The following is a 23,297-nucleotide window of genomic DNA, read 5'->3' as shown; positions in this document are numbered from 1 at the left end:
CTTATTATCACCAGCCCACCCCGGGGAGATCTACACTCCCCGCCCTACCGGACCCCGACGGGCGAGAAGTGGGAGGACGCAGAGCGGGGGCGAAGGACAAGAAAGAGCAGATTGCTGAAAAGGAGAAAATGTCCGCTTCTCCCCGCGCCCTTGCGGGGCGGGAGGGGGCGGGGGCCGCGGCCGGCTTCTGACTTAAAGGAGACCTGCGGGTCTAGTGAGCATGCCCGTCCGGCGGCCGCCGAGGGTCTCTCCGGTTCCGGGCTCCAGGCTTTCCAGGCGGCTGGCGAGGAGGATTCGGGAGGGGGTGCTCCCCGGCCCCGGACTCCGGTTGAGAGGCGGGTAGGTGGGGGTCCTGCTGGGGGCTCCACTGGGTTAGCGTGAAGTTGTGAGCAGATCAATATTACTTTTGACGCTGTACGAGACACCCTTGGTTTGATTTGCCTGCCCCTTGTTTCGCTGGTTGTGTGGGAGAGACCGGGATGCGGGTATTTAGCTCTTTCAGGAATGTCATTAAATTAAAGCCCTGAATCGTGATACCCCCTATTCTGGAAACAATCCAGTAGACTTTGATAACACTCTGATAGTCAGATCAGAAAACATCTAAGTTATTCGCCCACTACCGCCATTTATTTTTGGAGCTGCCGGAGTCACAGTTAGCAATTGATGGGGGGACCAAGAGGTGACCTGCTAGGAACATTTTCATCAACAGGCACCTTTTGGGTAATGAAGAAGGCAGAAGAGAATTGCAAGGTTTTCTTTAGAGGAACATAGAGGACCAGGAGTGGTGGGGGGAGCATTTGGTAATCCACTGGCTAGAGGGAAGAAATGGTTGCCATTAATCTCCTATTTGCAGAGTGCTTAACACAGTGCCTTCACTTTATAGCCATTTAATCCTCCCAGTGACTCTATGTTGTGGGAATTATCCTCACACTACAGACACTGAACCCGAGGCTCAGAGAACTTAAGGACCTGCTGGAGTCTGGCAGCAGGACAACAAATTTGGGACCTGGTGACTCCTGGACCTTGGAATGTTTTCTTTTGCTTCTCCAGCTGCCTGGTACCTGGGTTGGGCCAGTCATTCACTGCTATTAGCAGGGAGCTGGATGAATGAGTTGTGATAACACAGAATCAGCTTGCCTACCTGCAGAAATTAATAATCACCTCACCTGCCACCTTGCCATTTGAGTACTCTGAAACTGGAGGGTGGCGCCGAAGAGATGCCCATTGGGTGGATAATTTTGACATGGACAAATGTCCATGTTCCTGGAAGTTCAGGAATGAGTGAGTGGGAACTCTTTCAAACATTGTTGAGAAAAGCAACAATGGACAAAGGTGAGAACTGGGTAGATGCCTTAGCCTTATGGGAATTTAGACAACAACGAGGTCTTGCTTTCTTCAGTGCTTTCTCATAGACCCTCAACGGCCTCAGAAACAGAAGGACAAGCGTGGCCTTGTTATCTTTGTTTTATAAAGAAACTGAAGAATTGCTAAAAGCCTCACTCAGGGTCTCAGGCCTGCTAGGAGAAAACCAGAGCCCAGGTGTTCCTCCCCTGTCTAGTGCCCTTTTCACCACCACACACCAGCACTCAGCATCAAGGGCGGGTGGAACCCAATCCATGTCCACAAAGATCATGGTTATCGTAAACACGAAGCCTAGGGTAAACCACTAGCTTTTCCTTCACTCAAGGTGAAATTCTATCTTCGGAGTACTTGTGGCTGTCCAAATGCATACATGTACACTTTAGGTATACTACATTTGAGGCATATAATCTTCTCTTAATTTGTTCAGTGGTTGCTATTAAGTTAAAAATCTCTGTGTAGTGTCTTGGCACATTCAGGAGGATAGAAAAGTACTGCACTGGGAGATCAGGAAGGGGCAGAGACTGCATCTCTTGCTCCCTAGCAAGACCCCAGAAGGAAATATCCAATAGCTATGGAATTTGTGGGACCCACTGCAGAGTAACAACGTGAAGCCCCTTGTTCAAACACCATAAAGAATTTCAAGACTGCAATAGCAGAGCATCAAGCCAAGCAAAGATCCTGTTACAGTTGTTTAGGTTGCCTGCCCATTGCCTAGACAGTGCTGTTTTAGAAAGTGCAGACACATCCAGGCCCATGGTCCCAGGCCAAGGCAGGAAAAATAATTTAAAAACAAAGGGGAGGTGGAGGGGGAGCTGGGCTCGAGGAGCTCTCCATCTCCCCATCTCACTGTGCCAAAGCCCATGCAGCCGGCAACCTCTGGGCCAGGAGTTGTGGCGTTCAGGGGCATGGGACAAGGGCCATCCTCCACCAACTTGACAGAGATTTACTGAATAATTTAAAAAACATATTTGGGTTTACCTTTTAACCTGGGAAAGTCTTTCATTTCTACTGGAATGTAAACGTTTCTGGGTTGTGTAGGATTTCTTTTTTTCAATGTACAAATAATGTTTCCTTAAAATTGCCCGTTCCCCTACTAAGAAAAAAAAAGATCATAAGATTCACGTGAAACTGAAAAGCCTCTGACATTCAGAATCTTGGCAAAGGCACCTGTGCCCCCCCCCCCCCACCCTCCCGCCCCACGGTCGGGGATAGCTGGTCTTCTGATCGCGAGCACTCCTCCGGCCTTCCTCTGAGCTCCGCGTCTTCCCCCTCCCCCCCGCCCCGTCCTCCAATTTTTAATCCAGGGGTTTGGAAGGAGGGAGGGAACCAACCGGGAGCCAGATGTGTGCGAGTCTGCGGCTGCCGCCTCCTCCCTCCTCTCGGGCATCTTAAAACCCGGAGCGCTAACGAAGGAGGATCCGGAGTTAGACGCGGCGCAAGTAACTCCGCTCCGGGGCTCCTCCGGGAGTGGAAGCCAGGAGGGAGTTGGGGGTGGGGGGGGTGGGGAAAGGAAGCCGGGCATGCTCAGTAGACGGAACAAAGTTTTTTTTTTATCTCCTTTTTTTTTTTTCGGTCGCAAGTAGGAAGCTTTTTGCACTCCACCACCTCTGGCCGCTGGGAAGACGTCATCGCTTCCGCCCTACTTCCTCCTCCTGTTGGCGGCGGTGAGAATCCAATATGGAGTAAATCGGCGGAGTCGAGAGATGGGGCTCGGACCGGGCGCCCTGCACCGCCTTCCAGGCGCACCTCCCCCGACCGCTGAGCGCTCCCCGGAACCGTGATTAGCCCGGTTCTCCGGGGGCAACCCCGGACCAAGCCCCCACCCGCGGCCGGCCCTCTCCTCCTGCTCTCAGCGGTCCCCGCCGCTCCACGGCGCGCTTGTTTTTCTTCTCCTCTCCCCCATCGCTGTCCCCTTCCCAAATCTCTCCTCTCCGCCCGCCCCCGAGCCCCCGGAGCCCCCGCCCGCCTCGCCCCTCGGCGCTGCGGCGCTCACTCTCCCCCGAAGCTTGCCTGTGCACCCCTTCCCCCAGACCTCACCCCGCGCTCCGGTCGCCCTGCTTCCCCTTCTGCCTTCTGCGGCGTCCCCTTCATCTCTAGCAGCTCCCCCCAACCAAATCAGGCGATCTCCGGAGATGTGAAGAAGGGGGGTGAGCAGACAGGAAGATGAAGGGAGCAAAGCTGCTCGCCGCGGGACAGGCGTCTAGGTGAACAGGAAAATGACCGAAGAAACACACCCGGACGAGTAAGTTTGGCCGCGGGGTGGGACCAGGGTGCCCCGCGGGGGCAGCGTGGGGGCCGGGGCTGAGGACGCGGGCGGGGACGCTGGTTGGGTGAACTTGGCGTGGGGTGCAGCGACTCGCTGGCCTGTGGGGTTTGGGACGCGAGATTTCCCGCTTGTTGAAGTGAGGAGGGGGCGAAAACTGCTGCGGGCCAACGGGGGCGCGCCTTGGGTCGGCGGGCTGGTGGCCGCTGCGGGGGCCAAGGGCGCGCGGGTGACCTCGGGGCGGTCCCCATTCCCTGTCCGGGGACTCACAAACACCCCTCCCGCCGAGATCCTCGGCGGCGGGAGCGGAAGACCTGACACCCCCCCGATCCGGCTTCCCGGGGTCGGTGGGTTTTTACACGGTGACTTTGTGGCTCTCGCAACCGCCGCTCGCCCCGCGGTCCCTTCGGGAGCCCACTGGGGCCGAGGCTCCGCCATGTCGTTTTCCTGAATCGCTCTCATTTGCATACCACATTTTCATTCATAAAAAACACGGCGGAGCACAGGGAGGACTGGGCGCGGGCTGCGCGGGGGTCTGCGTGCGCCCGGGTCCCCGCGCGGGCCGGCGTGCTGGAGCCGCCCAGGGGTCCCGCGGCGCGTGTGAGTGTGTGTGCACGCGCCGGCGGGCCCAGCACAGGCGTCCCGCGGGGTCTGGGCTGCTCGCTGGGCGGATCAGAGGTCGTGCGGCGGGGGCGGGCGGGAGCGTGCGGGGCAGCGCGCTGCGGACACGTGTGTGTATGTATCTGTGTGTGTGTGTTTATCTGTGCGTGTGCGCGTGCACACGCGTGCGTGCCCGGCCCGCGGGCCCGAGGGGAACAATGCTCGGGGCGCTTCGCTGGAGGGTCTCTCCGGCGGACACGCCGCCTCCCGCGGGACCCGTGTCTTTCTCCAGCCCCGGGCCAAGGTGCAGCTCCCTCCGGCTCCACGGTCGCCGAGTCCGGTTTGGCTTTCCCCTACCCGCGCCCGAGGCGTTTCCGATCGCGGGTGCAATAGAATCAGGGCCGTCCGGCCCCGTGCCTGAGGTCGTCGGCTTCGGGTGCAAGCGGTCACCGCACCGCGGCGGCCGCCTCTGCTCAGTGGCTGTGACCGCCGCCAGCCACTTTTTTTTTTTTTTTTTTTGTGAATAAGACGGTCTCCTTTATTGTCACATGATATCCCTCCCCTCCTCCCCTGCACATTCATAAATCCGGAGCCTGCCTCGGCTCCTTTCATTCAGAGCTGCCATTAGCCAAGGTAGTGGCGGCGCCGGCTGGGGCTCTTTTGGCTGGGGCGCAGAGAGCGGGTCTGCAGCCGCCGGGACTTGCCTGGAGGGAGACCCAGCGCGTGTTTGCAGGGGCGTGGGGGCTGCGGGTAGCCCCCGCCCGAGGCCCCGGGTCTTTTGCCCCCGCGAGCATTGAGACCCGGGGCAGAGAGGGGAAGTGACTCAGGGCTGGCCGGCGTTGAGGGCTATGCAGCAGGTGACAGAATGCTGTGCTCTAAGAATCTACTCACTTTTTTTTTTTTTTTTTTTTTAATGCCCCTTTATCCTTTGGCGTCTGCTGTCACCAGGCTGGGCGGGAGGGGGTGTTGGGAGGGTTGGTGTTTGGGAAAGGGAATTTCCTTTCTGTGGGTCCCCAGGGAGCTTTGACTGCAGTAACTCCTGGTCTGCCGGACACGCGTCCGTAGCTGGAGACGATCCCGCCTGGTGTGCGTGTCCGCTGCCCCACCACATCTGCTGGCCTTTCTATTTTAGACCTTTTGGTTTGCCTTCATAGACTGTATCTTGAAATCGTAATATGTTGCCCTTCTAGGGCTGAAATGTGGGGCAGGGGGAGGAATATGCTGCTGCGCCTTGCCCCTTTTTGGACTTGACTAATAAACAGGTATTTTTATGGGTCCTTGTTTGTCCCTGCACACACAGCTAGCGGTAGTAGCAGGGAGGGACGGTTGCCATGCTCTGGGCTTGTTGGAGATTGGTTCACCGCCCTAGATTGGGTTCCTTGGCTCCATCCCTTGGGGATACTGGCCTGGCCGCTCCCTTTTCAGGGCAGCAGGTCGGCTTTACATCCTACCCCATCTGGTATCCAAAGCAAAGGGATTTCAGGTGGAATCACCAGCAAGAAATAAATCTCTCTCTTCCAGGCTTTCTGAGCAGTTCAGCATGGAACCGGCTGCCCCCACTGCTGTCAGAAGCCCAACTGAGACAATGGATATTTGAGGACAGGTTCTGGTTTCAGTTAGAGAATCAGAAAGCTGTGGCACCTTAGCCCACTGCAGAAATGGCCTTCTCGGGATTTCTTTTAATGTAATGACCTTGTCATGAGACAAGAAATGCCTGGTAAGAAAACGGGCTGTTTGGGCTGTAAACTGCCATTTGTGGACTCTGTCCATTATATTGTTCAACGTTCTTATGTAATGATCCCTCTGAAAAATTCCTTTTAAATGCTGGTGCCAGGAAGAAGGTTTCTCTCTGAGTTACAGAGCTAGCTGTGATTGCTTTTTTGTTTTTTTTTGTTTTTGCTACCACTTTCTGGAAGCTCAGCTAAAATTTTTGCTTGATTATGGTAGCTATATTAGCTTAGGTTTTCGCTAGATTTATTTACTGCTCCTCTATATTCATTACAGTTTCCTATTTTCTGATGGTTTTATGTTTGAGGCCACTCAGATAATCTTTCGGAAGTAGACAAGGTGTGTTACTTATAAGGAAGTGACATCAAACTGGAGACTTGAGAGATATATTTGTGCCTTAGGTAAAATAGATTTTCCTGATAGTCCGCATATATTTAAGGTTTTTATTACACAATACAGGTGTTTAAATATGTTACATTTAGCATCAGAATACAATAACTCAGTCTTGCAACTGGTAAAATCATGCTTAATTTTTTAAAAATAATAAGTTTTGTTGTCTAATGTTCTTTTCCAAGTCAATTTAAAACTCCTCCCTAGGGAATTCCCTGGCAGTCCAGTTGTTAGGACTCTGTACTTTCACTGCTGTGGCCCTGGTTCAGTCTCTCGTGGGGGAACTAAGATCCTGCAAGCCGTGCAGCGCGGCCAACAAAGAAAAGAAAAGAAAAAAATAAAACTGCTCTCTAATAAATATATGCTCATAAATTCAGGAATGCTCTTTTCGCTGATGGTCCTAAACAACAGCTTCCATATAGAAAATACCCTGATCCTCTTTTGATCCCACTCCAGATAGAAATGCATGTTAAGATTTACAACTCCACAGATCTTTTTTTAATAATTGAAAAATTAAACAGCATCAATAAATTATTGAAAGTGGTCTTTTGTATACAGGGAGTGGAAAATTTTTTTTTAACTCATATGCATTCCGTCTGTATTCTTAAGTCATTTGATCATGGTTATAAATGATTTGGAAATTTGCAGACAAAATGAAGAAACCCTTCTCAAGCAGCTGTAACTCAGGAGACACCTGGCTACCATTCAGCTTTCTATTTTGTTCATGAACTCTTCTCTGCAACACACATCTTGCTGAGAATGGATTTGTAGCTCTGCCCTCACTCATATTTTCCCTAATGTTGGAAGATTTCCCATTTTTTTAAAAAAAGGCTTTAATATTTTTGCTGAACCATTTCAAAGAAATTAGACATTAGAACTCTCATATCCAATTACTTGAGCTTACTTTCCAAAAGACGAGCATACTATCCCGTGAAACCACAATACCATGATCACACTTTACAAAATTAAGAATAATTCCCTGATGTCTTTAACTCTCAGTCTCAACTGACTGAAAAATGTCTTTCTAACTGGTTAGTTCAGCCAAGGGCTGAAGATCCCGCTTTAAATGCATTTGTAACATACTTATGGCTCAAGGCTTAGCCATTTGGTCACTTTCTGATCTAAGGCAAGTTACTTAATGTATCTCACTTTGCTTTTATCTGAGTGAATAAAATGGGAATAAATATTACTGATTTCGTGGAGTTGCCGTGGGAATTAAATGAGCCAGCCTGTGTAAAGCTTGCAGCCCACACTAGGAATAACACAGGTGTCTGGTGTCGGCTCTGTGCTGGGCACTGAGATAGGTTTCTGACAGGCTCACTTTCAAATAACCGTGTGAAGGAGGTGTTACCCCATTTAACTGATGAGGAAGCTGAAGAGAGCAACTATCTTTTATAGCACTTTACTCATTTAGTCTTCTCAACAATTCTATGCAGTAGATGGTTTTATTACCTCCATTTATAGGTGAGGAAATCAAGGCCCAGAGAGGTTAAGTAACCCCAGCAGCCTGGCTCAGGAAGGACTGTGTTTTTAAAGCACCATGAGGTACTGTCTCAGAAGGGGAGAGGGTGGTCAGCCTTAGTCATTCGGACTTCAGAGCTCACACTGTTTCTGACAGTCACGCTGTCCCTGATTCTTCTGAATTGGTGACAGTCTGTCATTGCCATAATTTTTTTCATTTCCCTTATCTTCCCTGAAAATGCTATGAAGCACATACTGAATTAAAGTGAATTTAAATAAACTTGGGCTTGAGCATTCTGTGATACACCTTAAGATAATGGGAGGAGTGTGAATTCAGAGTTGATTATTACTGGAATGTTCGCTCTACAGTCATTGAAATAAGAGTTGTGGTAATTAAGACTCGTTACAAGTATTGATCCATTCTCTATGCATTAGCCTTAAAAAAGGGGGGTGTGTTTCTACTCTACCTGAATAGAATCCTTAAATGTTGAAAACAGAGTTGATTATGCAGAATTGGAATCTTGGTCTCTTCCTCAGAAAATCTTGAAAGCAAAACAAAACAAAAAACTTGGAAAGACCTTAACAAGCTTATAAGCCAGGACATTGTCACTGTATAAAGACATTGTCATTGTATAAAGTTAAGTGCCTACTGCAAGGCTGTATGTCTTGTTAGGTGGTGGGCCTGGACTAACCTCCATCTGCTGGGTTTGTTTCCACAGGGATCTTAACAAATGCTACCTTTTTTCCAGTCCCTTTAACCAAAAACATGTATAAAAAGTGGATCAGTATCAGTACCAATACTATTCTGCTCAACGATCTCCTTGCTTGTGCTGTTTATTCCGGAGTCATCTTTCTTCCTTTCCTTCTCCAACAAGTGAAATTCTGCTCATTCCCCCCACCAGCCAGCTCTGAGTCATTCCTCTTAGGAGGTCCTCCTAGACTTTCCCCACCCCGACTCCCTAAGTCAAAACCGTGGGCTCTTTATAGCATTTCCCTCCCACACTGTATGACAGTTATCACCATTTAGAGTTGGACTTATACCCAGCTAGATTCTGTCCCAGAACATGAGCTTTTGGGATTTAGGGTTACCTCTTAACTGCCTAGTTTTCTAACTGTTGTCCCAATACCATTGGGCACATTGTGGTTGCTTTTAATAAAGATCTATTAAATTAAAAAATGGATTTGATTATTTTAAAATGCTGTTTTGTCCCTGCTGACTAATGCAATAAGTACAGTTGTCATATTTGGTTAACTTAGGTTATGTATAAGCCTCCTTCTGAGAAACTCCGTGTTCACCTGAAGCCCCTGGCATGTCTTGTGGAAATTGGGTACAGAACTATCTGGTGGTGGTGATCTGTGATTGACAACTCAAAACCGTTTTGATTCCAATCACTATTGTGAGAACTGGGAAGTAGAACATCTTAAACGCAATAAGCCAGGGCCTGTGTTTCTGCCTCTGCAGGAGAATCTCTGCAGAAATCAGAGTATTAACAATTTGCAGTAGCTATAGGGTTCTGATGGGTCTTAACACTTGAAGTCGGAGACAGCTGTGCTGATGAACTCCACTATTGGCAGAGTTCCTATATTATGGGGATGAACACAAAAACACAATCTAACAGCAAAATCCTCAGAAACTGAACAAGATGATAATAGAGGCAGAGCAGGAAGTTTTTGTGTTCAGTTTTGGCTTGTTTTCTCTTAAGTAAATTGGGCTGATTTTTTTTTTTTTTTTAAAGACCCAGTCATATTGATAAACTCATTAACTATTCTTGTAAATGTTTCTTTTTGATCAATATTTAAGGCTAGAACAATGATGATTTTTTAAGGCATTGTCTAGGGCTTTTAGTCACTGGAGTAGAAGGAATGTTTTGCACTGGTGCACACCGTGCTCTGTGAAATGTGTTTTCTGTGTGCTTGCCCTAGTAGGCATGGAAGATTGTTACCACAGCTTGGTGTTCCCTGTCAGGGAAAGGAAGTCAGGCCTGGATCTTAGTAAAATATTTGATATTAACTGGCATAGGAGTTGACTAAATTAAGAACCAACTGTTTTGTAACTACTCATTTCTCAGGTAATCTTTGTCAACAATATGTTCACAGGGGGCATATGGCACACATGACAGCAAATCCTGTTTATGTTATTTATGCTACTTTCAAAGGGTAGTTGAAGATTTACTTGAAAACAAAATTTCTGTGTTGACTTGCACTAAGGAGAAATGGATTTTGACTTCACCCTGGCATTTAGCAGTTGTGAGTGAAGAGATTTAAACAACACGGGCAGCTTCAAAATGTATGGCTTTGGCTTCTCCTCTTTGTACTGAAATAAAGATTTTTCAGATCTCATTTCCATTCTTAGATTTATTCCCTGTGGTCATTAATAAACGCTTAAAACTTAATTAGGCTAAGTTTTTTATTTTTATTTATTTTTTATTATTTATTATTTTTGGCTGCGTTGGGTCTTAGTTGCTGCGCACGGGCTTTCTCTAGCTGTGGCGAGCGGGAGCCACTCTTCGTTGTGGTGCGCGGGCTTCTCATTGCGGTGGCTTCTCTTGTTGTGGAGCACAGGCTTTAGGCGTGCAGGCTCCAGTAGTGGTGGCTCGTGGGCTCAGTGGTTGTGGCACGTGGGCTCTAGAGCACGGGCTCAGTAGTTGTGGCGCACGGGCTTAGTTGCTCCGCGGCATGTGGGATCTTCCTGGACCAGGGCTCGAACCCGTGTCCCCTGCATTGGCAGGCGGATTCTTAACCACTGTGCCACCAGAGAAGCCCCTCAGGCTAAGTTTTTTAAATTGTCTTTCTTAGTTCATCTTTGTGTTTCATTTTCATTGTTTATTCCTCTTATTTCTTTTTCTCATTGCTTTGGCTCTGGCCTCCCGTATTGATTTTTCAGATAAGCACTGTTTATTTTGTAATATTTGCATCCCACCCTAACTGAGAATGCACCCAGAAGCTTGGCCCATCTGCCCTTCCCGGTGTGGGAATAATAGCTTATTGACCTGTATACCCATAGCCTGGCAGAGTGCTGAGCCCATAGTAGGCTTTCTGCAAACATTTATTGATTGGTTAACATAAATGTTCATTAATTGAAAAATAGTTTTACTTTATATAAAAAATTAAATGACAATTCACATTGTACCCACATCCAAAAAGACTTTGAGTTTTGTTGTTTGTTTGTTTTTGTTTTTTTCAGAACTACTTCGAGGGGCAGGTTGTCATGATGGTAGTGGAAGAAACATGGGCTTTGGGGTCACACTCTGCCTCTTCCCTCTACTGACTCTTACAGTCAGTGTACTTACCTATAGTAGCATATAGTGGACTCTCTTGCCATCCCTGTCTGTGGTCTAGAAATCATATTACCAACAGCGTTCAAATTGTCTCTAAAACAAGAGTCAATAGGCTTGGTGGAAATGGGTGAGGCTGAGAGTTCTCTTAGGAGTAAGCTGGCTTATGGCTTGTTTTGTCTACTCGCGTGCCATGTTGGTGTTCGCGTTTTATATTTCCAGCCAAGGAATAAAGTGGATGCTGGACCAGAGGTTTAATTTAATCATCAGCATCCCAATAATTTTACTCATTTTTACAGACCTTTTGAAGCTGGATAAGTGTGAATATAGTCTTAACATAGTCATTAAATTTCTCTCCTTTGCTTAATAGTTTAAATGATATCTGGGATTTTTCTCACGCTCCAAATTCCAAAACAAGTCTGCTGTGCCAGGATGGTGTGCCCTGCCTCAGTGTTAACTTCTGGCCCTGAAGGCTTAATGATGGCCTTCTCACTAATCTGGGGGTGAACAGGTTTCAGATGAGGAGTTTGCTGTTTGCAAACCAGCTTTGAGGCCCATACCATCCGTTCTTAGATGTCTTTTACACTAAGGAAAATTAGTAGATTTGCCAGATTACAGGTGTCCATTTGGAGTGTAGTAGTCTCTGAATCTAAAGAACCTGACTTTAGAGCATACTTGCATCCCAATTGCAAAGCCCTGTATAAATTATTTACTGGCTAAAATAGATAGCAGTGGGGGTGAGGCTGGAGGAAAGGGAGCGACTAGCTGTGGAGTGCCATTCACTTACTGCACCCAGTGTTCCAGACACCTTACCTGCCAGGCAGGACCTGAGCTGTGACTCAGAAGCACCCTCTGCCCTCGGGGAGCTTACGTTCTAGTGTGCTAGGCACTTCCATGTGCCTTAGGGGTGTGAGGCCAATGTCGTCTGGATCATGGACTGACCGGCTGCCAGAGGTGTTTCCCCTCCTCTTCCTCTTCCTCTGCAGGGTTCCCCCTCGAGCTGCAAGCATCGGGATTCCCAGATTTGGGTTGGAGGGAACTCTTCCTCCAGAACATTAGAGGAGCTACATGCCCTTCCTAGAATCCCCTAACAAGTTCTTCGAGTCATTTTTAGGGGGAGTGTGTGTGCGCTCGTGTGTTGTGTGTGCGTAAACTCACGCACTCACACGTGGCTGGACTATGTCCAAGAGCCAAACGGGTCCACAGCTGCAGGCAAAGAAAAGATTCAGCCAGGTTTAAGTATCTTGTCTGAGGTCACAGAGCAGGATTTGTTATTTTTACCCACAGTCTTTGACTTCAGATCCCATGTCTGTAGAACAACATTACGTGTCATGACCTCACAGAGCCTCAGTTTTTGCAAAGAAACTATCGCGTGTACAACTTGATTTATATTACCGTTGAGCGAATGAGATTAGAACTCGTTTAGAATCCTGGAAATGCCTCGGAACTATGAGATGACATTTCTTCCTTGCATTCCTGTTCAGCTCTGTGGAGTAGGGCACCAGTGCCCACTGAGGTGGCCTTTTCTGTACTGACACAAAGAGCAGTTCCACGGAGACCTCTTTTGGAAAGAGAACCAGCCACCTTGCCCTTGATGGAGTGTGTGTGAGCAGGATGGCTAACAAAGCACGCTATTCTCCTGGACCTGCTTTTTAGCCTAGCTGTTTTGAGAGGAGGATTAGACTTGAATATGCATAGGAATCACCTGGGAATCTTCTAAAATGAGGATTCTGATTCAGTAAGGCCAGAGCTTCTGCATTTTGAACAAACTTCCCGATGCTGCTGGTACTGGAGATCCAGGGACCTTTGAGTAGCAAGAGCCTGTCTGTGGCTGTGATGATGGTGAGCTCCCGGCTGCCAGGTTTGTGTCTTCAAAGGTGACCTCACATACTTGGCATTTGGAAGCTATTGAAGAAGCTCATTGGACAAGAAGGTGTGGTGCTTCCACGGCGGCGAGATATTATCAAGGACCTGCCCTTCCCCATTCTTGGCAGGACTTCCAGCTTTGAGGTATAGCTTGATTTCAGATGTGAAGGTGCTGGAAGAATTTTTACTTCTTCTTATGGCTTAAAAAAAGTTCTTGGTGAATGCCAGGCGGCCCAAGAGATCCATCACTAAAAGAGAAATAGGAAGTCCCAGCGCTTTGTGTGTAATGTCTGTCAGCTGGCATTCTGCACCTTCCAGACAAATCAGTCTCCTATGGAAAGCCAGCCGCCCTGGGAAGCAGGCACACTCAGCCTAGAAGAAATCACAGGAAGTAATTAAACTGAGAAGGTCAGAGAAAGAGGAAGTGGTTGTGTTGTTTCTGATGCGAATAGCATTGTTGTTCCTGGGGATCAAGATGATGATGTTTAAGTCTTCTGGAATGTGACTGCTTGGGGACGTGATTGTATTTAAATTGTAGCCCTTTTAGTTTATTCTTTTAGACAGCAATCTAGTTAGGAAATGAATTGCTTTTAGGTCTTATCAGGAATCCCCACGTGCCTAAGCAGAAGTCTTAGGCAGGGAGTTGCTTATAGCTTGGCAAATTGCACTTAAATGAAATGAATGTCAAGACTATTAGAGGTTAATTTTAGGTGTCTGGAGTTCTCCCTAATTCTCCTGATTAAACACTTTAACATAATAGTTTCCTTAATTGGAATAATGATAGAATATTAGCATGCATATTAAACCATTTACCCAAATTTGAATAGGGTTAAAATGCAAATCATCAATCACTTGTCAGCACTTACCCTTTAGAGATAACTCCTGGGGAGAGGTGGGGAAGAGACCGGAATATGAATCGGAAAGTGGCTTTCTACCTGAGGCAGCATTGCTGGGAAAGCCAAGAATAGACCAGAGGACTGAAGTAAGACCCTTTGTTTCCCCCAAAGAGAGGTACTAAAGATACCAACGCCTGTGATAAGTAATAACTCCAACAAGAAGGTAGATGGAGTGAGAAATCTGAAATGAGCTGATTGTGGACCCTCGTTGGCCTGTCATATTTTTCTTTCAGAGGAAGGTGATAAGAGACTTAAGGTCCCTCCCCAGCATTTAGGTACCCCCCCCCCGAAGTCTTGAACTGATGCCACCACCCAGCAGTTGCCCAACAAGTGACTGGGGACCCATAAGCACTTCAAGTGTTGCTTGTGAAGCGAATATGTACATAACATCAGCCATGTACATGTATTACTCTTTCAATGTATGTAGCTACATTTATAGAATAATCAAATACAACCTCAATAAAATACTACTGTACTGAGTTCACGGTGGATGTTTGTTATATTTTTCTCAATTCACAGTTATTTAAAAATACAGCTATAATCCCTGGGGAGGAGGACCGATCCCTGAATTTTCTGCCTTTGAATACTTACTCTTAGAAAGTTGGGAATCGCTGCTGTGACCCTCATTCTGGATGTAAGGACACAGGTGTGGTCATTCTGTAGGGGATGCGTATGCAAAGGGTGTGTTTATGCTCTGGGCCGTTTGGGGATAGGTTGGAAGGTCTGAAGGAAAGCAGAGGGCATTGGTTGGAGGTGTATGGGAGGAGTTGAAAATGAGTCAAGACATCCCCCCACAGAGACTTGGCACAAAGTTGGGTCTTCTCCTAAGAAGGGGGTCCTGGGGCAGTGTGTCTTCTGTCGTCCAGCTCTTCCCCCTTTCCCTTCCTGCATTTACTGAACACCTGTGCTGGGCAGCACACAACTCTCTATTGTGGAAAAGAGGATATACCCAACACTAGAAGCTTTTGAATGGATACCAAGTAGCAGAGAAGATGGTACCAGGTTGCCATGTACAGTAAGTTCTGGGAGTCAGGAAACTTAGGTTCCCATCACTTCTTTGCCACTAAGCTGCCCTGTAACCTTCATCAAGATGCCGAGCTGCTTCTCTGGACTTGGCTTTCTCATCTCTAAAATAAAGGGATTGGATAGTAACATAATGTTGAAGAACTCTTGTAGCTCCAAGTATTGTGAGGAGGGTTCTTGTTTTAAGAAAACTTTTGTTCTTATTTATAAGTATAATATTCTTTTTAAAAATAGAGAGAAATACAAAGAAGAAATTCAAGTACTTCTTGCTGCAATAGCCAGGGGAGAGTTCACTTTCGACCAGGTGGGACTTGAGTTTTAGAGGACTCAGATAAGGATGGTGGTGGTGATGGTGTGGGAGAGGGGTGGGTCAGGCAGGTTGGAGAGGAGGCATCTTATGTCCAAAGGTTTCTTCCACAGACGAGGAAACTCCACCTCTGGGTTTATGCTGGGGGAGCTCAGAAAAAGAGCTGTTCCAGTCGGGCGAGGCTAAATTTGAGTGGTTATTGCATGCCAGGCTAACAAAATACGTATTTGAGCTTTCGTTCCTTAGGTGGAATGGAGCTGTTTAAAGTTTCGAAGCAAAGAAATGATAAAATGATATGTTGGTAAATTCCAACTAGTTGGAGGCTGCAGACTAGGCTGGAGTCAGGGAGGCCACTAAGAACCTGTATCTGGGCAGGGCTTTCCTTCTGGCTCTAATGAAATGCAGTAGGCCCTGCTGTGGGAACCTTTGTTCCAAAGAGGTTGTCATTATGTTTATTGGAAGATGGGGGGGGGTTCTGAAATTCAAAACAAAATTAACCAGCTTACTTTGTAGATCAGACTTACAGGCTAGTAATAAACCAGGTGAGGGTTTTTGTTTTTTGTTTGCTTTTAGCATTGTTGCTTCTGCAGGAACACAGCACCACTCAATTGAAGTTGCCCTTGTGAATACACTGCCCTTTCTCAATGAAGTAAAATGGTTGCAACTTGACCATAAAATTATAAAACTGGAGGGTATCTTAGGACAATGCCAGCTCCCTTCTTTTACGGAAAAATTGCAGTCCAGAGAGGTCGAGGGACGAACCCAGGGTCACACAGCTAGTTGGTGGCTTGGGATATATAAGCAAGCAGACGTCATCTGGCCTTGGTTCCAGTCCTATTTTGGGTGCTGTGTTAAACATTCATGACAATTGTTACCCTGAGCTGTTGAATCCTCCAGAGACAGGAAAAAGATGGTGGAAACCTGTTCAATTTAGATAAACGTAGCCCGTGTTGATGAGGAACCATCAACATTGAACACAGAGTCAGCCTCAGTCAGCCCCTGCACAAGTTGAGAATAGGTGAGCTGCCAGACGCTGTTCCTGCGTGGCTCACCTTCGGGTGGCAGGTAGGGGTCCCCAGGGATGGCTTCCTCATGTGTGTTTCAGGAACAGGAGGGTAGGGAGTGGAAGCAGAGGAGGGCTACCCTCAGCTCTCCATCCTGGGGGAGAAAAGATGAGCCCTTAGATGAGAAGTTGACATACATGTGACCCCAAGGTTTTTGCACCTGGGCGCTAGCAAGAAAGTCTATGAAACATTACCTACGCTTGTCTTTCCTCCCCAGCTCCAGTGCCTTCTCTTCTCTTCATGTGTTTGCTTTTGATGTTAACTGCCAAGGCGGTGTGGTCATAGACAGCAGGAAGTAATATTTGATATGCAGGTTTCGGGGGGTGGGGGGAGGTGGGAGGTCGGTGGATGCCAGCATGGGAAGGGTGGCGGTTTTGGCGCGCTAGTGTGAGAACTCCGAACATTTCTAAGCCAACAGGTGCTGTTACAGCAAAGAGAGGGAGGGAAGAGTTGACCAGCTGGTCATATAATGAATATTTTTTATGGTATCATTTTACTTTCATTTTTGTAAGGCCGCTGCCCCACAGGTTAACTCCAGATAAAGTTGGGATTATCCCGTGTACCAAACCACATAGCTGCTAAGTGTGGTGGTTGTGTAGAAACCTCCGCCTGAGGAAGAATAAAAACAATCCCTAAACCAAGACACACTATCCCCAGGAGCCCACGGTCCAGCAGACAGTCTCACCTTACCGTGGTGAGACTTGATCCGTTTCCCAATCCTGCTTTGGAACTATAGTTCTCAGTCAGGACTCCTCTTGGATAACAAGGTTCATACTGCTTGTGTAGGGTGGGAAATGTGTACCTAAAAATTTCCTTCTCTTGGGGTTCTACACCGCCCCCCTTTAATCTCCATCAGCTGGGCATCCTTCTTACTCATAGAGCAAAGGATCCCTTATGAGCCTAAAGATTGCACAGTGGGGTTTCAGGTTCCACGTCCCAGTGCTTCTGGATCATCCCAACGGCCAAGGTGGTTTGGTTATAAATGGTTTACCTGCAGATCCCTCCTTTCACATTCCTCGTGTTCCGCATCTAGCAGTACAACAGTGACCAGGAGAATAGACAGCTGTGGTCCAGCCCCACCCGTGGCATGCAGCCTGAACTAGAACTCCTCGCCTGACTGTCCTAATAAGGGCAATTTATCAGTCTATCAAGAGGCCCCAGGTGGAGCATATCCGTGTTGGTTTGCCATGCTTTCCTAGGACACAACCCCTGTCCATCTTTCCACTCTCACCTTTCTCCTCCCTAGACCAACTGAATTAGAATTTCACCCTCACACCCTGTGTCAGTATTTCGAAAAATCTAGGAGATTCTACCATATCTTAGACTAATCAGGGTTTCGAAGAGGGGAATACCACCAAACCTAGAGGGTTGTGACCAACCAAGATGGCACCACCCAAGGAGCATTACTCACTCTTTTTAAAGGTCTCCCTGGGTGATGGGTGTTAACTAGACTTTATTGTGTTGGTCATTTTGCAGTACATACAAATAGCGAATCATGTTGTACACCTGAAACTAATGTTATGTGTCAGTTGTAGCTCAAACAAACAAAAGATTCCTCTGTCACTGCCCCTTAATTTATCCTGAGTCATCTGTCATACAGGAGGGGATTCAAAAGGTCACATACACCCATATCAGGGAAGGGGACTTGCTCTTTCCCTTCCCGCTTTTTCTTCGTGGTTCCATCTCATTAAAGTTAGTAACAAATAATCTCTTAGGGACGAAGATACCAAATTGATGTTAAATGTAAAGTGAGATCATAAGAGACAATACAAAATAAATTCTAATTGTTGATCCAAGAGACCTTTTATTTAATAAACACTCTAAAGCACACCAAAAAATCACCTACAGCTGTCCAAAATTACGACTGTTTTTTTTCTCTGCAATGGTTCCTTTTTTTTTTTGAATTTTATTTTATTTTTTTATACAGCAGGTTCTTATTAGTTACCCATTTTATACATATCAGTGTATATATGTCAATCCCAATCTCCCAATTCATCACACCCCCCCACCACCACCGCTTTCCCCCCTTGGTGTCCATACATTTGTTCTCTACATCTGTCTCAATTTCTGTCCTTCAAACCAGTTCATCTGTCCCATTTTTCTAGGTTCCACATATATGCGTTAATATACGATATTTGTTTTTCTCTTTCTGACTTCACTCTGTATGACAGTCTCTAGATTCATCCACGTCTCTACAAATGACCCAATTTTGTTCCTTTTTATGGCTAGTAATATTCCACTGTATATATGTACCACATCTTCTTTATCCATTCGTCTGTTGATGGGCATTTAGGTTGCTTCCATGACCTGGCTATTGTAAATAGTGCTGCAATGAACATTGGGGTGCATGTATCTTTTTGAATTATAGTTTTCTCTGGGTATATGCCCAGTAGTGGGATTGCTGGGTCATATGTTAATTCTATTTTTAGTTCTTGAAGGAACCTCCATACTGTTCTCCATAGTGGCTGTATCAATTTACATTCCCACCAACAGTGCAAGAGGTTCCCTTTCCTCCACACCCTCTCCAGCATTTGTTGTCTGTAGATTTTCTGATGATGCCCATTCTAACTGGTGTGAGGTGATACCTCATTGTAGTTTTGATTTGCATTTCTCTAATAATTAGTGATGTTGAGCAGCTTTTCATGTGCTTCTTGGCCATCTGTATGTCTTCTTTGGAGAAATGTCTATTTAGGTCTTCTGCCCATTTTTGGATTCAGTTGTTTGTTTCTTTAATATTGAGCTGCATGAGCTGTTTATATATTTTGGACATTAATCCTTTGTCCGATGATTCGTTTGCAAATATTTTCTCCCATTCTGAGGGTTGTCTTTTCGCCTTGTTTGTAGTTTCCTTTGCTGTGCAAAAGCTTTTAAGTTTCATTAGGTCCCATTTGTTTATTTTTGTTTTTATTTCCATTACTCTAGGAGGTGGATCAAAAAAGATCTTGCTGTGATTTATGTCAGAGTGTTCTTCCTATGTTTTCCTCTAAGAGTTTTATAGTGTCTGGTCTTACATTTAGGTCTTTAATCCATTTTGAGTTTATTTTTGTATATGGTGCTAGGGAGTGTTCTAATTTCATTCTTTTACATGTAGCTGTCCAGTTTTCCTAGCACCACTTATTGAAGAGACTGTCTTTTCTCCATTGTATATCCTTGCCTCTTTTGTCATAGATTAGTTGACCATAGGTGCGTGGGTTTATCTCTGGGCTTTCTATCCTGCTCCATTGGTCTATATCTCTGTTTTTGTGCCAGTACCATAGTGTCTTGATTACTGTAGCTTTGTAGTATAGTCTGAAGTCAGGGAGTCTGATTCCTCCAACTCCGTTTTTTTCCCTCAAGACTGCTTTGGCTATTCGGGGTTTTTTGTGTCTCCATACAAATTTTAAGACTTTTTGTTCTACTTCTGTAACAAATGCCATTGGTAATTTGATAGGGATTGAATTGAATCTGTAGATTGCTTTGGGTAGTATAGTCATTTTCACAATGTTGGTTCTTCCAATCCAAGAACATGGTATATCTCTCCATCTGTTGGTATTATCTTTCATTTCTTTCATCAGTGTCTTATAGTTTTCTGCATACAGGTCTTTTGTCTCCCTAGGTAGGTTTATTCCTAGGTATTTTATTCTTTTTGTTGCAGTGGTAAATGGGAGTGTTTCCTTAATTTCTCTTTTAGATTTTTCATTATTAGTGTACAGGAATGCAAGAGATTTCTGTGCATTAATTTTCTATCCTGCAACTTTACCAAATTCCTTGATTAGCTCTAGTAGTTTTCTGGTGGCATCTTTAGGATTCTCTATGTATAGTATCATGTCCTCTGCAAACAGTGACAGTTTTGCTTCTTTTCCAATTTGGATTCCTTTTATTTCTTTTTCTTCTCTGATTGCCATGGCTAGGACTCCCAAAACTATGTTGAATAATAGTGTTGAGAGTGGACATCCTTGTCTTGTTCCTGATCTTAGAGGAAATGCTTTCAGCTTTTCACCATTGAGAATGATGTTTGCTGTGGGTTTGTCATATATGGCCTTTATTATGTTGCGGTAGGTTCGCTCTGTGCCCACTTTCTGGAGAGTTTTTATCATAAATGGGTGTTGAATTTTGTCAAAGCTGTTTCTGCATCTATTCAGATGATCATATGGTTTTTATTCTTCAATTTGTTAATATGGTGTATCACATTGATTGATTTGCGTATATTGAAGAATCCTTGCATCCCTGGGATAAATCCCACTTGATCGTGGTGTATGATCCTTTTAATGTGTTGTTGGATTCTGTTTGCTAGTATTTTGTTGAGGATTTTTGCATCTATATTCATCAGTGATATTGGTCTGTAATTTTCTTTTTTTTGCAGTATCTTTGTCTGGTTTTGGTATCAGGGTGATGGTGGCCTCATAGAATGAGTTTTGGAGTGTTTCTTCCTCTGCAATTTTTTGGAAGAGTTTGAGAAGGATGGGTGTTAGCTCTTCTCTAAATGTTTGATAGAATTTGCCTGTGAAGCCATCTGGTCCTGGACTTTTGTTTGTTGGAAGATTTTTAATCACAGTTTCAATTTCATTACTTGTGATTGGTCTGTTCATATTTTCTGTTTCTTCCTGGTTCAGTCTTGGAAGGTTATACCTTTCTAAGAATTTGTCCATTTCTTCCAGGTTGTCCATTTTATTGGCATAGAGTTGCTTGTAGTAGTCTCTTAGCATGCTTTGTATTTCTGCGGTGTCTATTGTAACTTCTCCTTTTTCATTTCTAATTTTATTGATTTGAGTCCTCTCCCTCTTTTTCTTGATGAGTCTGGCTAATGGTTTATCAATTTTGTTTATCTTCTTAAAGAACCAGCTTTTAGTTTTATTGATCTTTGCTATTGTTTTCTTTGTTTCTATTTCATTTATTTCTGCTCTGATCTTTATGATTTCTTTCCTTCTACTAACTTTGGGTTTTGTTTGTTCTTCTTTCTCTAGATCCTTTAGGTGTAAGGTTAGATTGTTTGAGATTTTTCTTGTTTCTTGAGGTAGGCTTGTATAGCTATAAACTTCCCTCTTAGAACTGATTTTGCCGCATCCCATAGGTTTTGAATTGTCATGTTTTCATTGTCAATTGTCTCTAGGTATTTTTTGATTTCCTCTTTGATTTCTTTAGTGATCTCTTGGTTATTTAGTAACGTATTGTTTAGCCTCCATGTGTTTGTGTATTTTACGTTTTTTTTCCTGTAATTCATTTCTAATCTCATAGCGTTGTGGTCAGAAAAGATGCTTGATATGATTTCAAGGCTTGATTTGTGACCCAAGATGTGATCTATCCTGGAGAATGTTCTGTGCGCACTTGAGAAGAAAGTGTAACCTGTTTTTGGATGGAATGTCCTATAAATATCAATTAAATCTACCTGGTCTATTGTATCATTTAAAGCTTGTGTTTCCTTAGTAATTTTCTGTTTGGATGATCTGTCCATTGGTGTAAGTGAGGAGTTAAAGTCCCCCACTATTATCGTGTTACTGTCGATTTCCTCTTTTAGAGCTGTTAGCAGTTGCCTTATGTATTGAGGTGCTCCTATGTTGGGAGCATATATATTTATAATTGTTATATCTTCTTCTCGGATTGATCCCTTGATCATTATGTAGTGTCCTTCCTTGACTCTTGTAACATTCTTTATCTTAAAGTCTATTTTATCTGATATGAGTATTGCTACTCCAGGTTTCTTTTGATTTCCATTTGCATGGAATATCTTTTTCCATCCCCTCACTTTCAGTCCGTATGTGTCCCTAGGTCTAAAGTGGGTCTCTGTAGACAGCATATATATGGGTCTTGTTTTTGTATCCATTCAGGGAGCCTGTGTCTTTTGGTTGGAGCATTTAATCCATTCACGTTTAAGGTAATTATCGATATGTATGTTCCTATGACCATTTTCTTAATTGTTTCGGGTTTGTTTTTGTAGGTCCTTTTCTTCTCTTGTGTTTCCCACTTAGAGAAGTTCCTTTAGCATTTGTTTTAGAGCTGGTTTGGTGGTGCTGAATTCTCTTAGCTTTTGCTTGTCTGTAAAGCTTTTGATTTCTCCATCGAATCTGAATGAGATCCTTGCTGGGTAGAGTAACCTTGGTTGTAGGTTCTTCCCTTTCATCACTTTAAGTATATCATGCCACTCCCTTCTGGCTTGTAGAGTTTCTGCTGAGAAATCAGCTGTTAACCTTATGGGAGTTCCCTTGTATGTTATTTGTCGTTTTTCCCTTGCTGCTTTCAATAATTTTTCTTTGTCTTTAATTTTTATCAATTTGATTACTATGTGTCTTGGCGTGTTTCTCCTTGGGTTTATCCCGTATGGGACTCTCTGCGCTTCCTGGACTTGGGTGGCTATTTCCTTTCCCACGTTAGGGAAGTTTTTGACTATAATCTCTTCAAATATTTTCTCTGGTCCTTTCTCTCTCTCTTCTCCTTCTGGGACCCCTATAATGCGAATGTTGTTACGTTTAATGTCCCAGAGGTCTCTTAGGCTGTCTTCATTTCTTTTCAGTCTTTTTTCTTTATTCTGTTCCGCAGCAGTGAATTCCACCATTCTGTCTTCCAGGTCACTTATCCATTCTTCTGCCTCAGTTATTCTGCTATTGATTCCTTCTAGTGTATTTTTCATTTCAGTTATTGTATTGTTCATCTCTGTTTGTTTGTTCTTTAATTCTTCTAGATCTTTGTTAAACATTTCTTGCATCTTCTCGATCTTTGCCTCCATTCTTTTTCCGAGGTCCTGGATCATCTTCACTATCGTTATTCTGAATTCTTTTTCTGGAAGGTTGCCTATCTCCACTTCATTTAGTTGTTTTTCTGGGGTTTTATCTTGTTCCTTCATCTGGTACATAGCCCTCTGCCTTTTCATCTTGTCTACCTTTCTGTGAATGTCCCAACACTCTGTCCAACTTCACACAGCCAACTGGTAGAACTGGGCTTCAAACCCATGTATCAGGACTAAGAACAGAAGTGTTGACTGCTAAGCTGCTAGTGTTGGAGGGTCTCCTGCAGAGGCAGGGGGTGGCTATGGCTCACCGTGGGGACAAGGACAGTGGCAGCAGAAGTTCTGGGTAGTATTCCTTGGAC

At 45.1% G+C, this 23,297-nt stretch overlaps 1 protein-coding gene across 1 annotated transcript in view; it reads left to right on the top strand.

Moving 5' to 3' along the window:
* Positions 1-307: 307 nt before the first annotated feature.
* The window catches only part of SPRED2 (sprouty related EVH1 domain containing 2), a 122,111-nt gene continuing 99,121 nt past the window's right edge, over positions 308-23,297 (top strand). The window contains exons 1-2 of the mRNA XM_068564590.1: positions 308-339; positions 2,946-3,604. Coding sequence (XP_068420691.1) covers positions 3,579-3,604 — 26 coding nt within the window. The 5' untranslated portion in view covers positions 308-339; positions 2,946-3,578. The remainder of the gene's footprint in view (positions 340-2,945; positions 3,605-23,297) is intronic.

Source organism: Eschrichtius robustus, chromosome 15, assembly GCF_028021215.1.
Source record: "Eschrichtius robustus isolate mEscRob2 chromosome 15, mEscRob2.pri, whole genome shotgun sequence".
NCBI classification, from domain to species: Eukaryota; Metazoa; Chordata; class Mammalia; order Artiodactyla; family Eschrichtiidae; genus Eschrichtius; species Eschrichtius robustus.
Note: the sequence above shows the minus strand (reverse complement) of the source record. Positions and strands in the feature narration are given on the sequence as shown.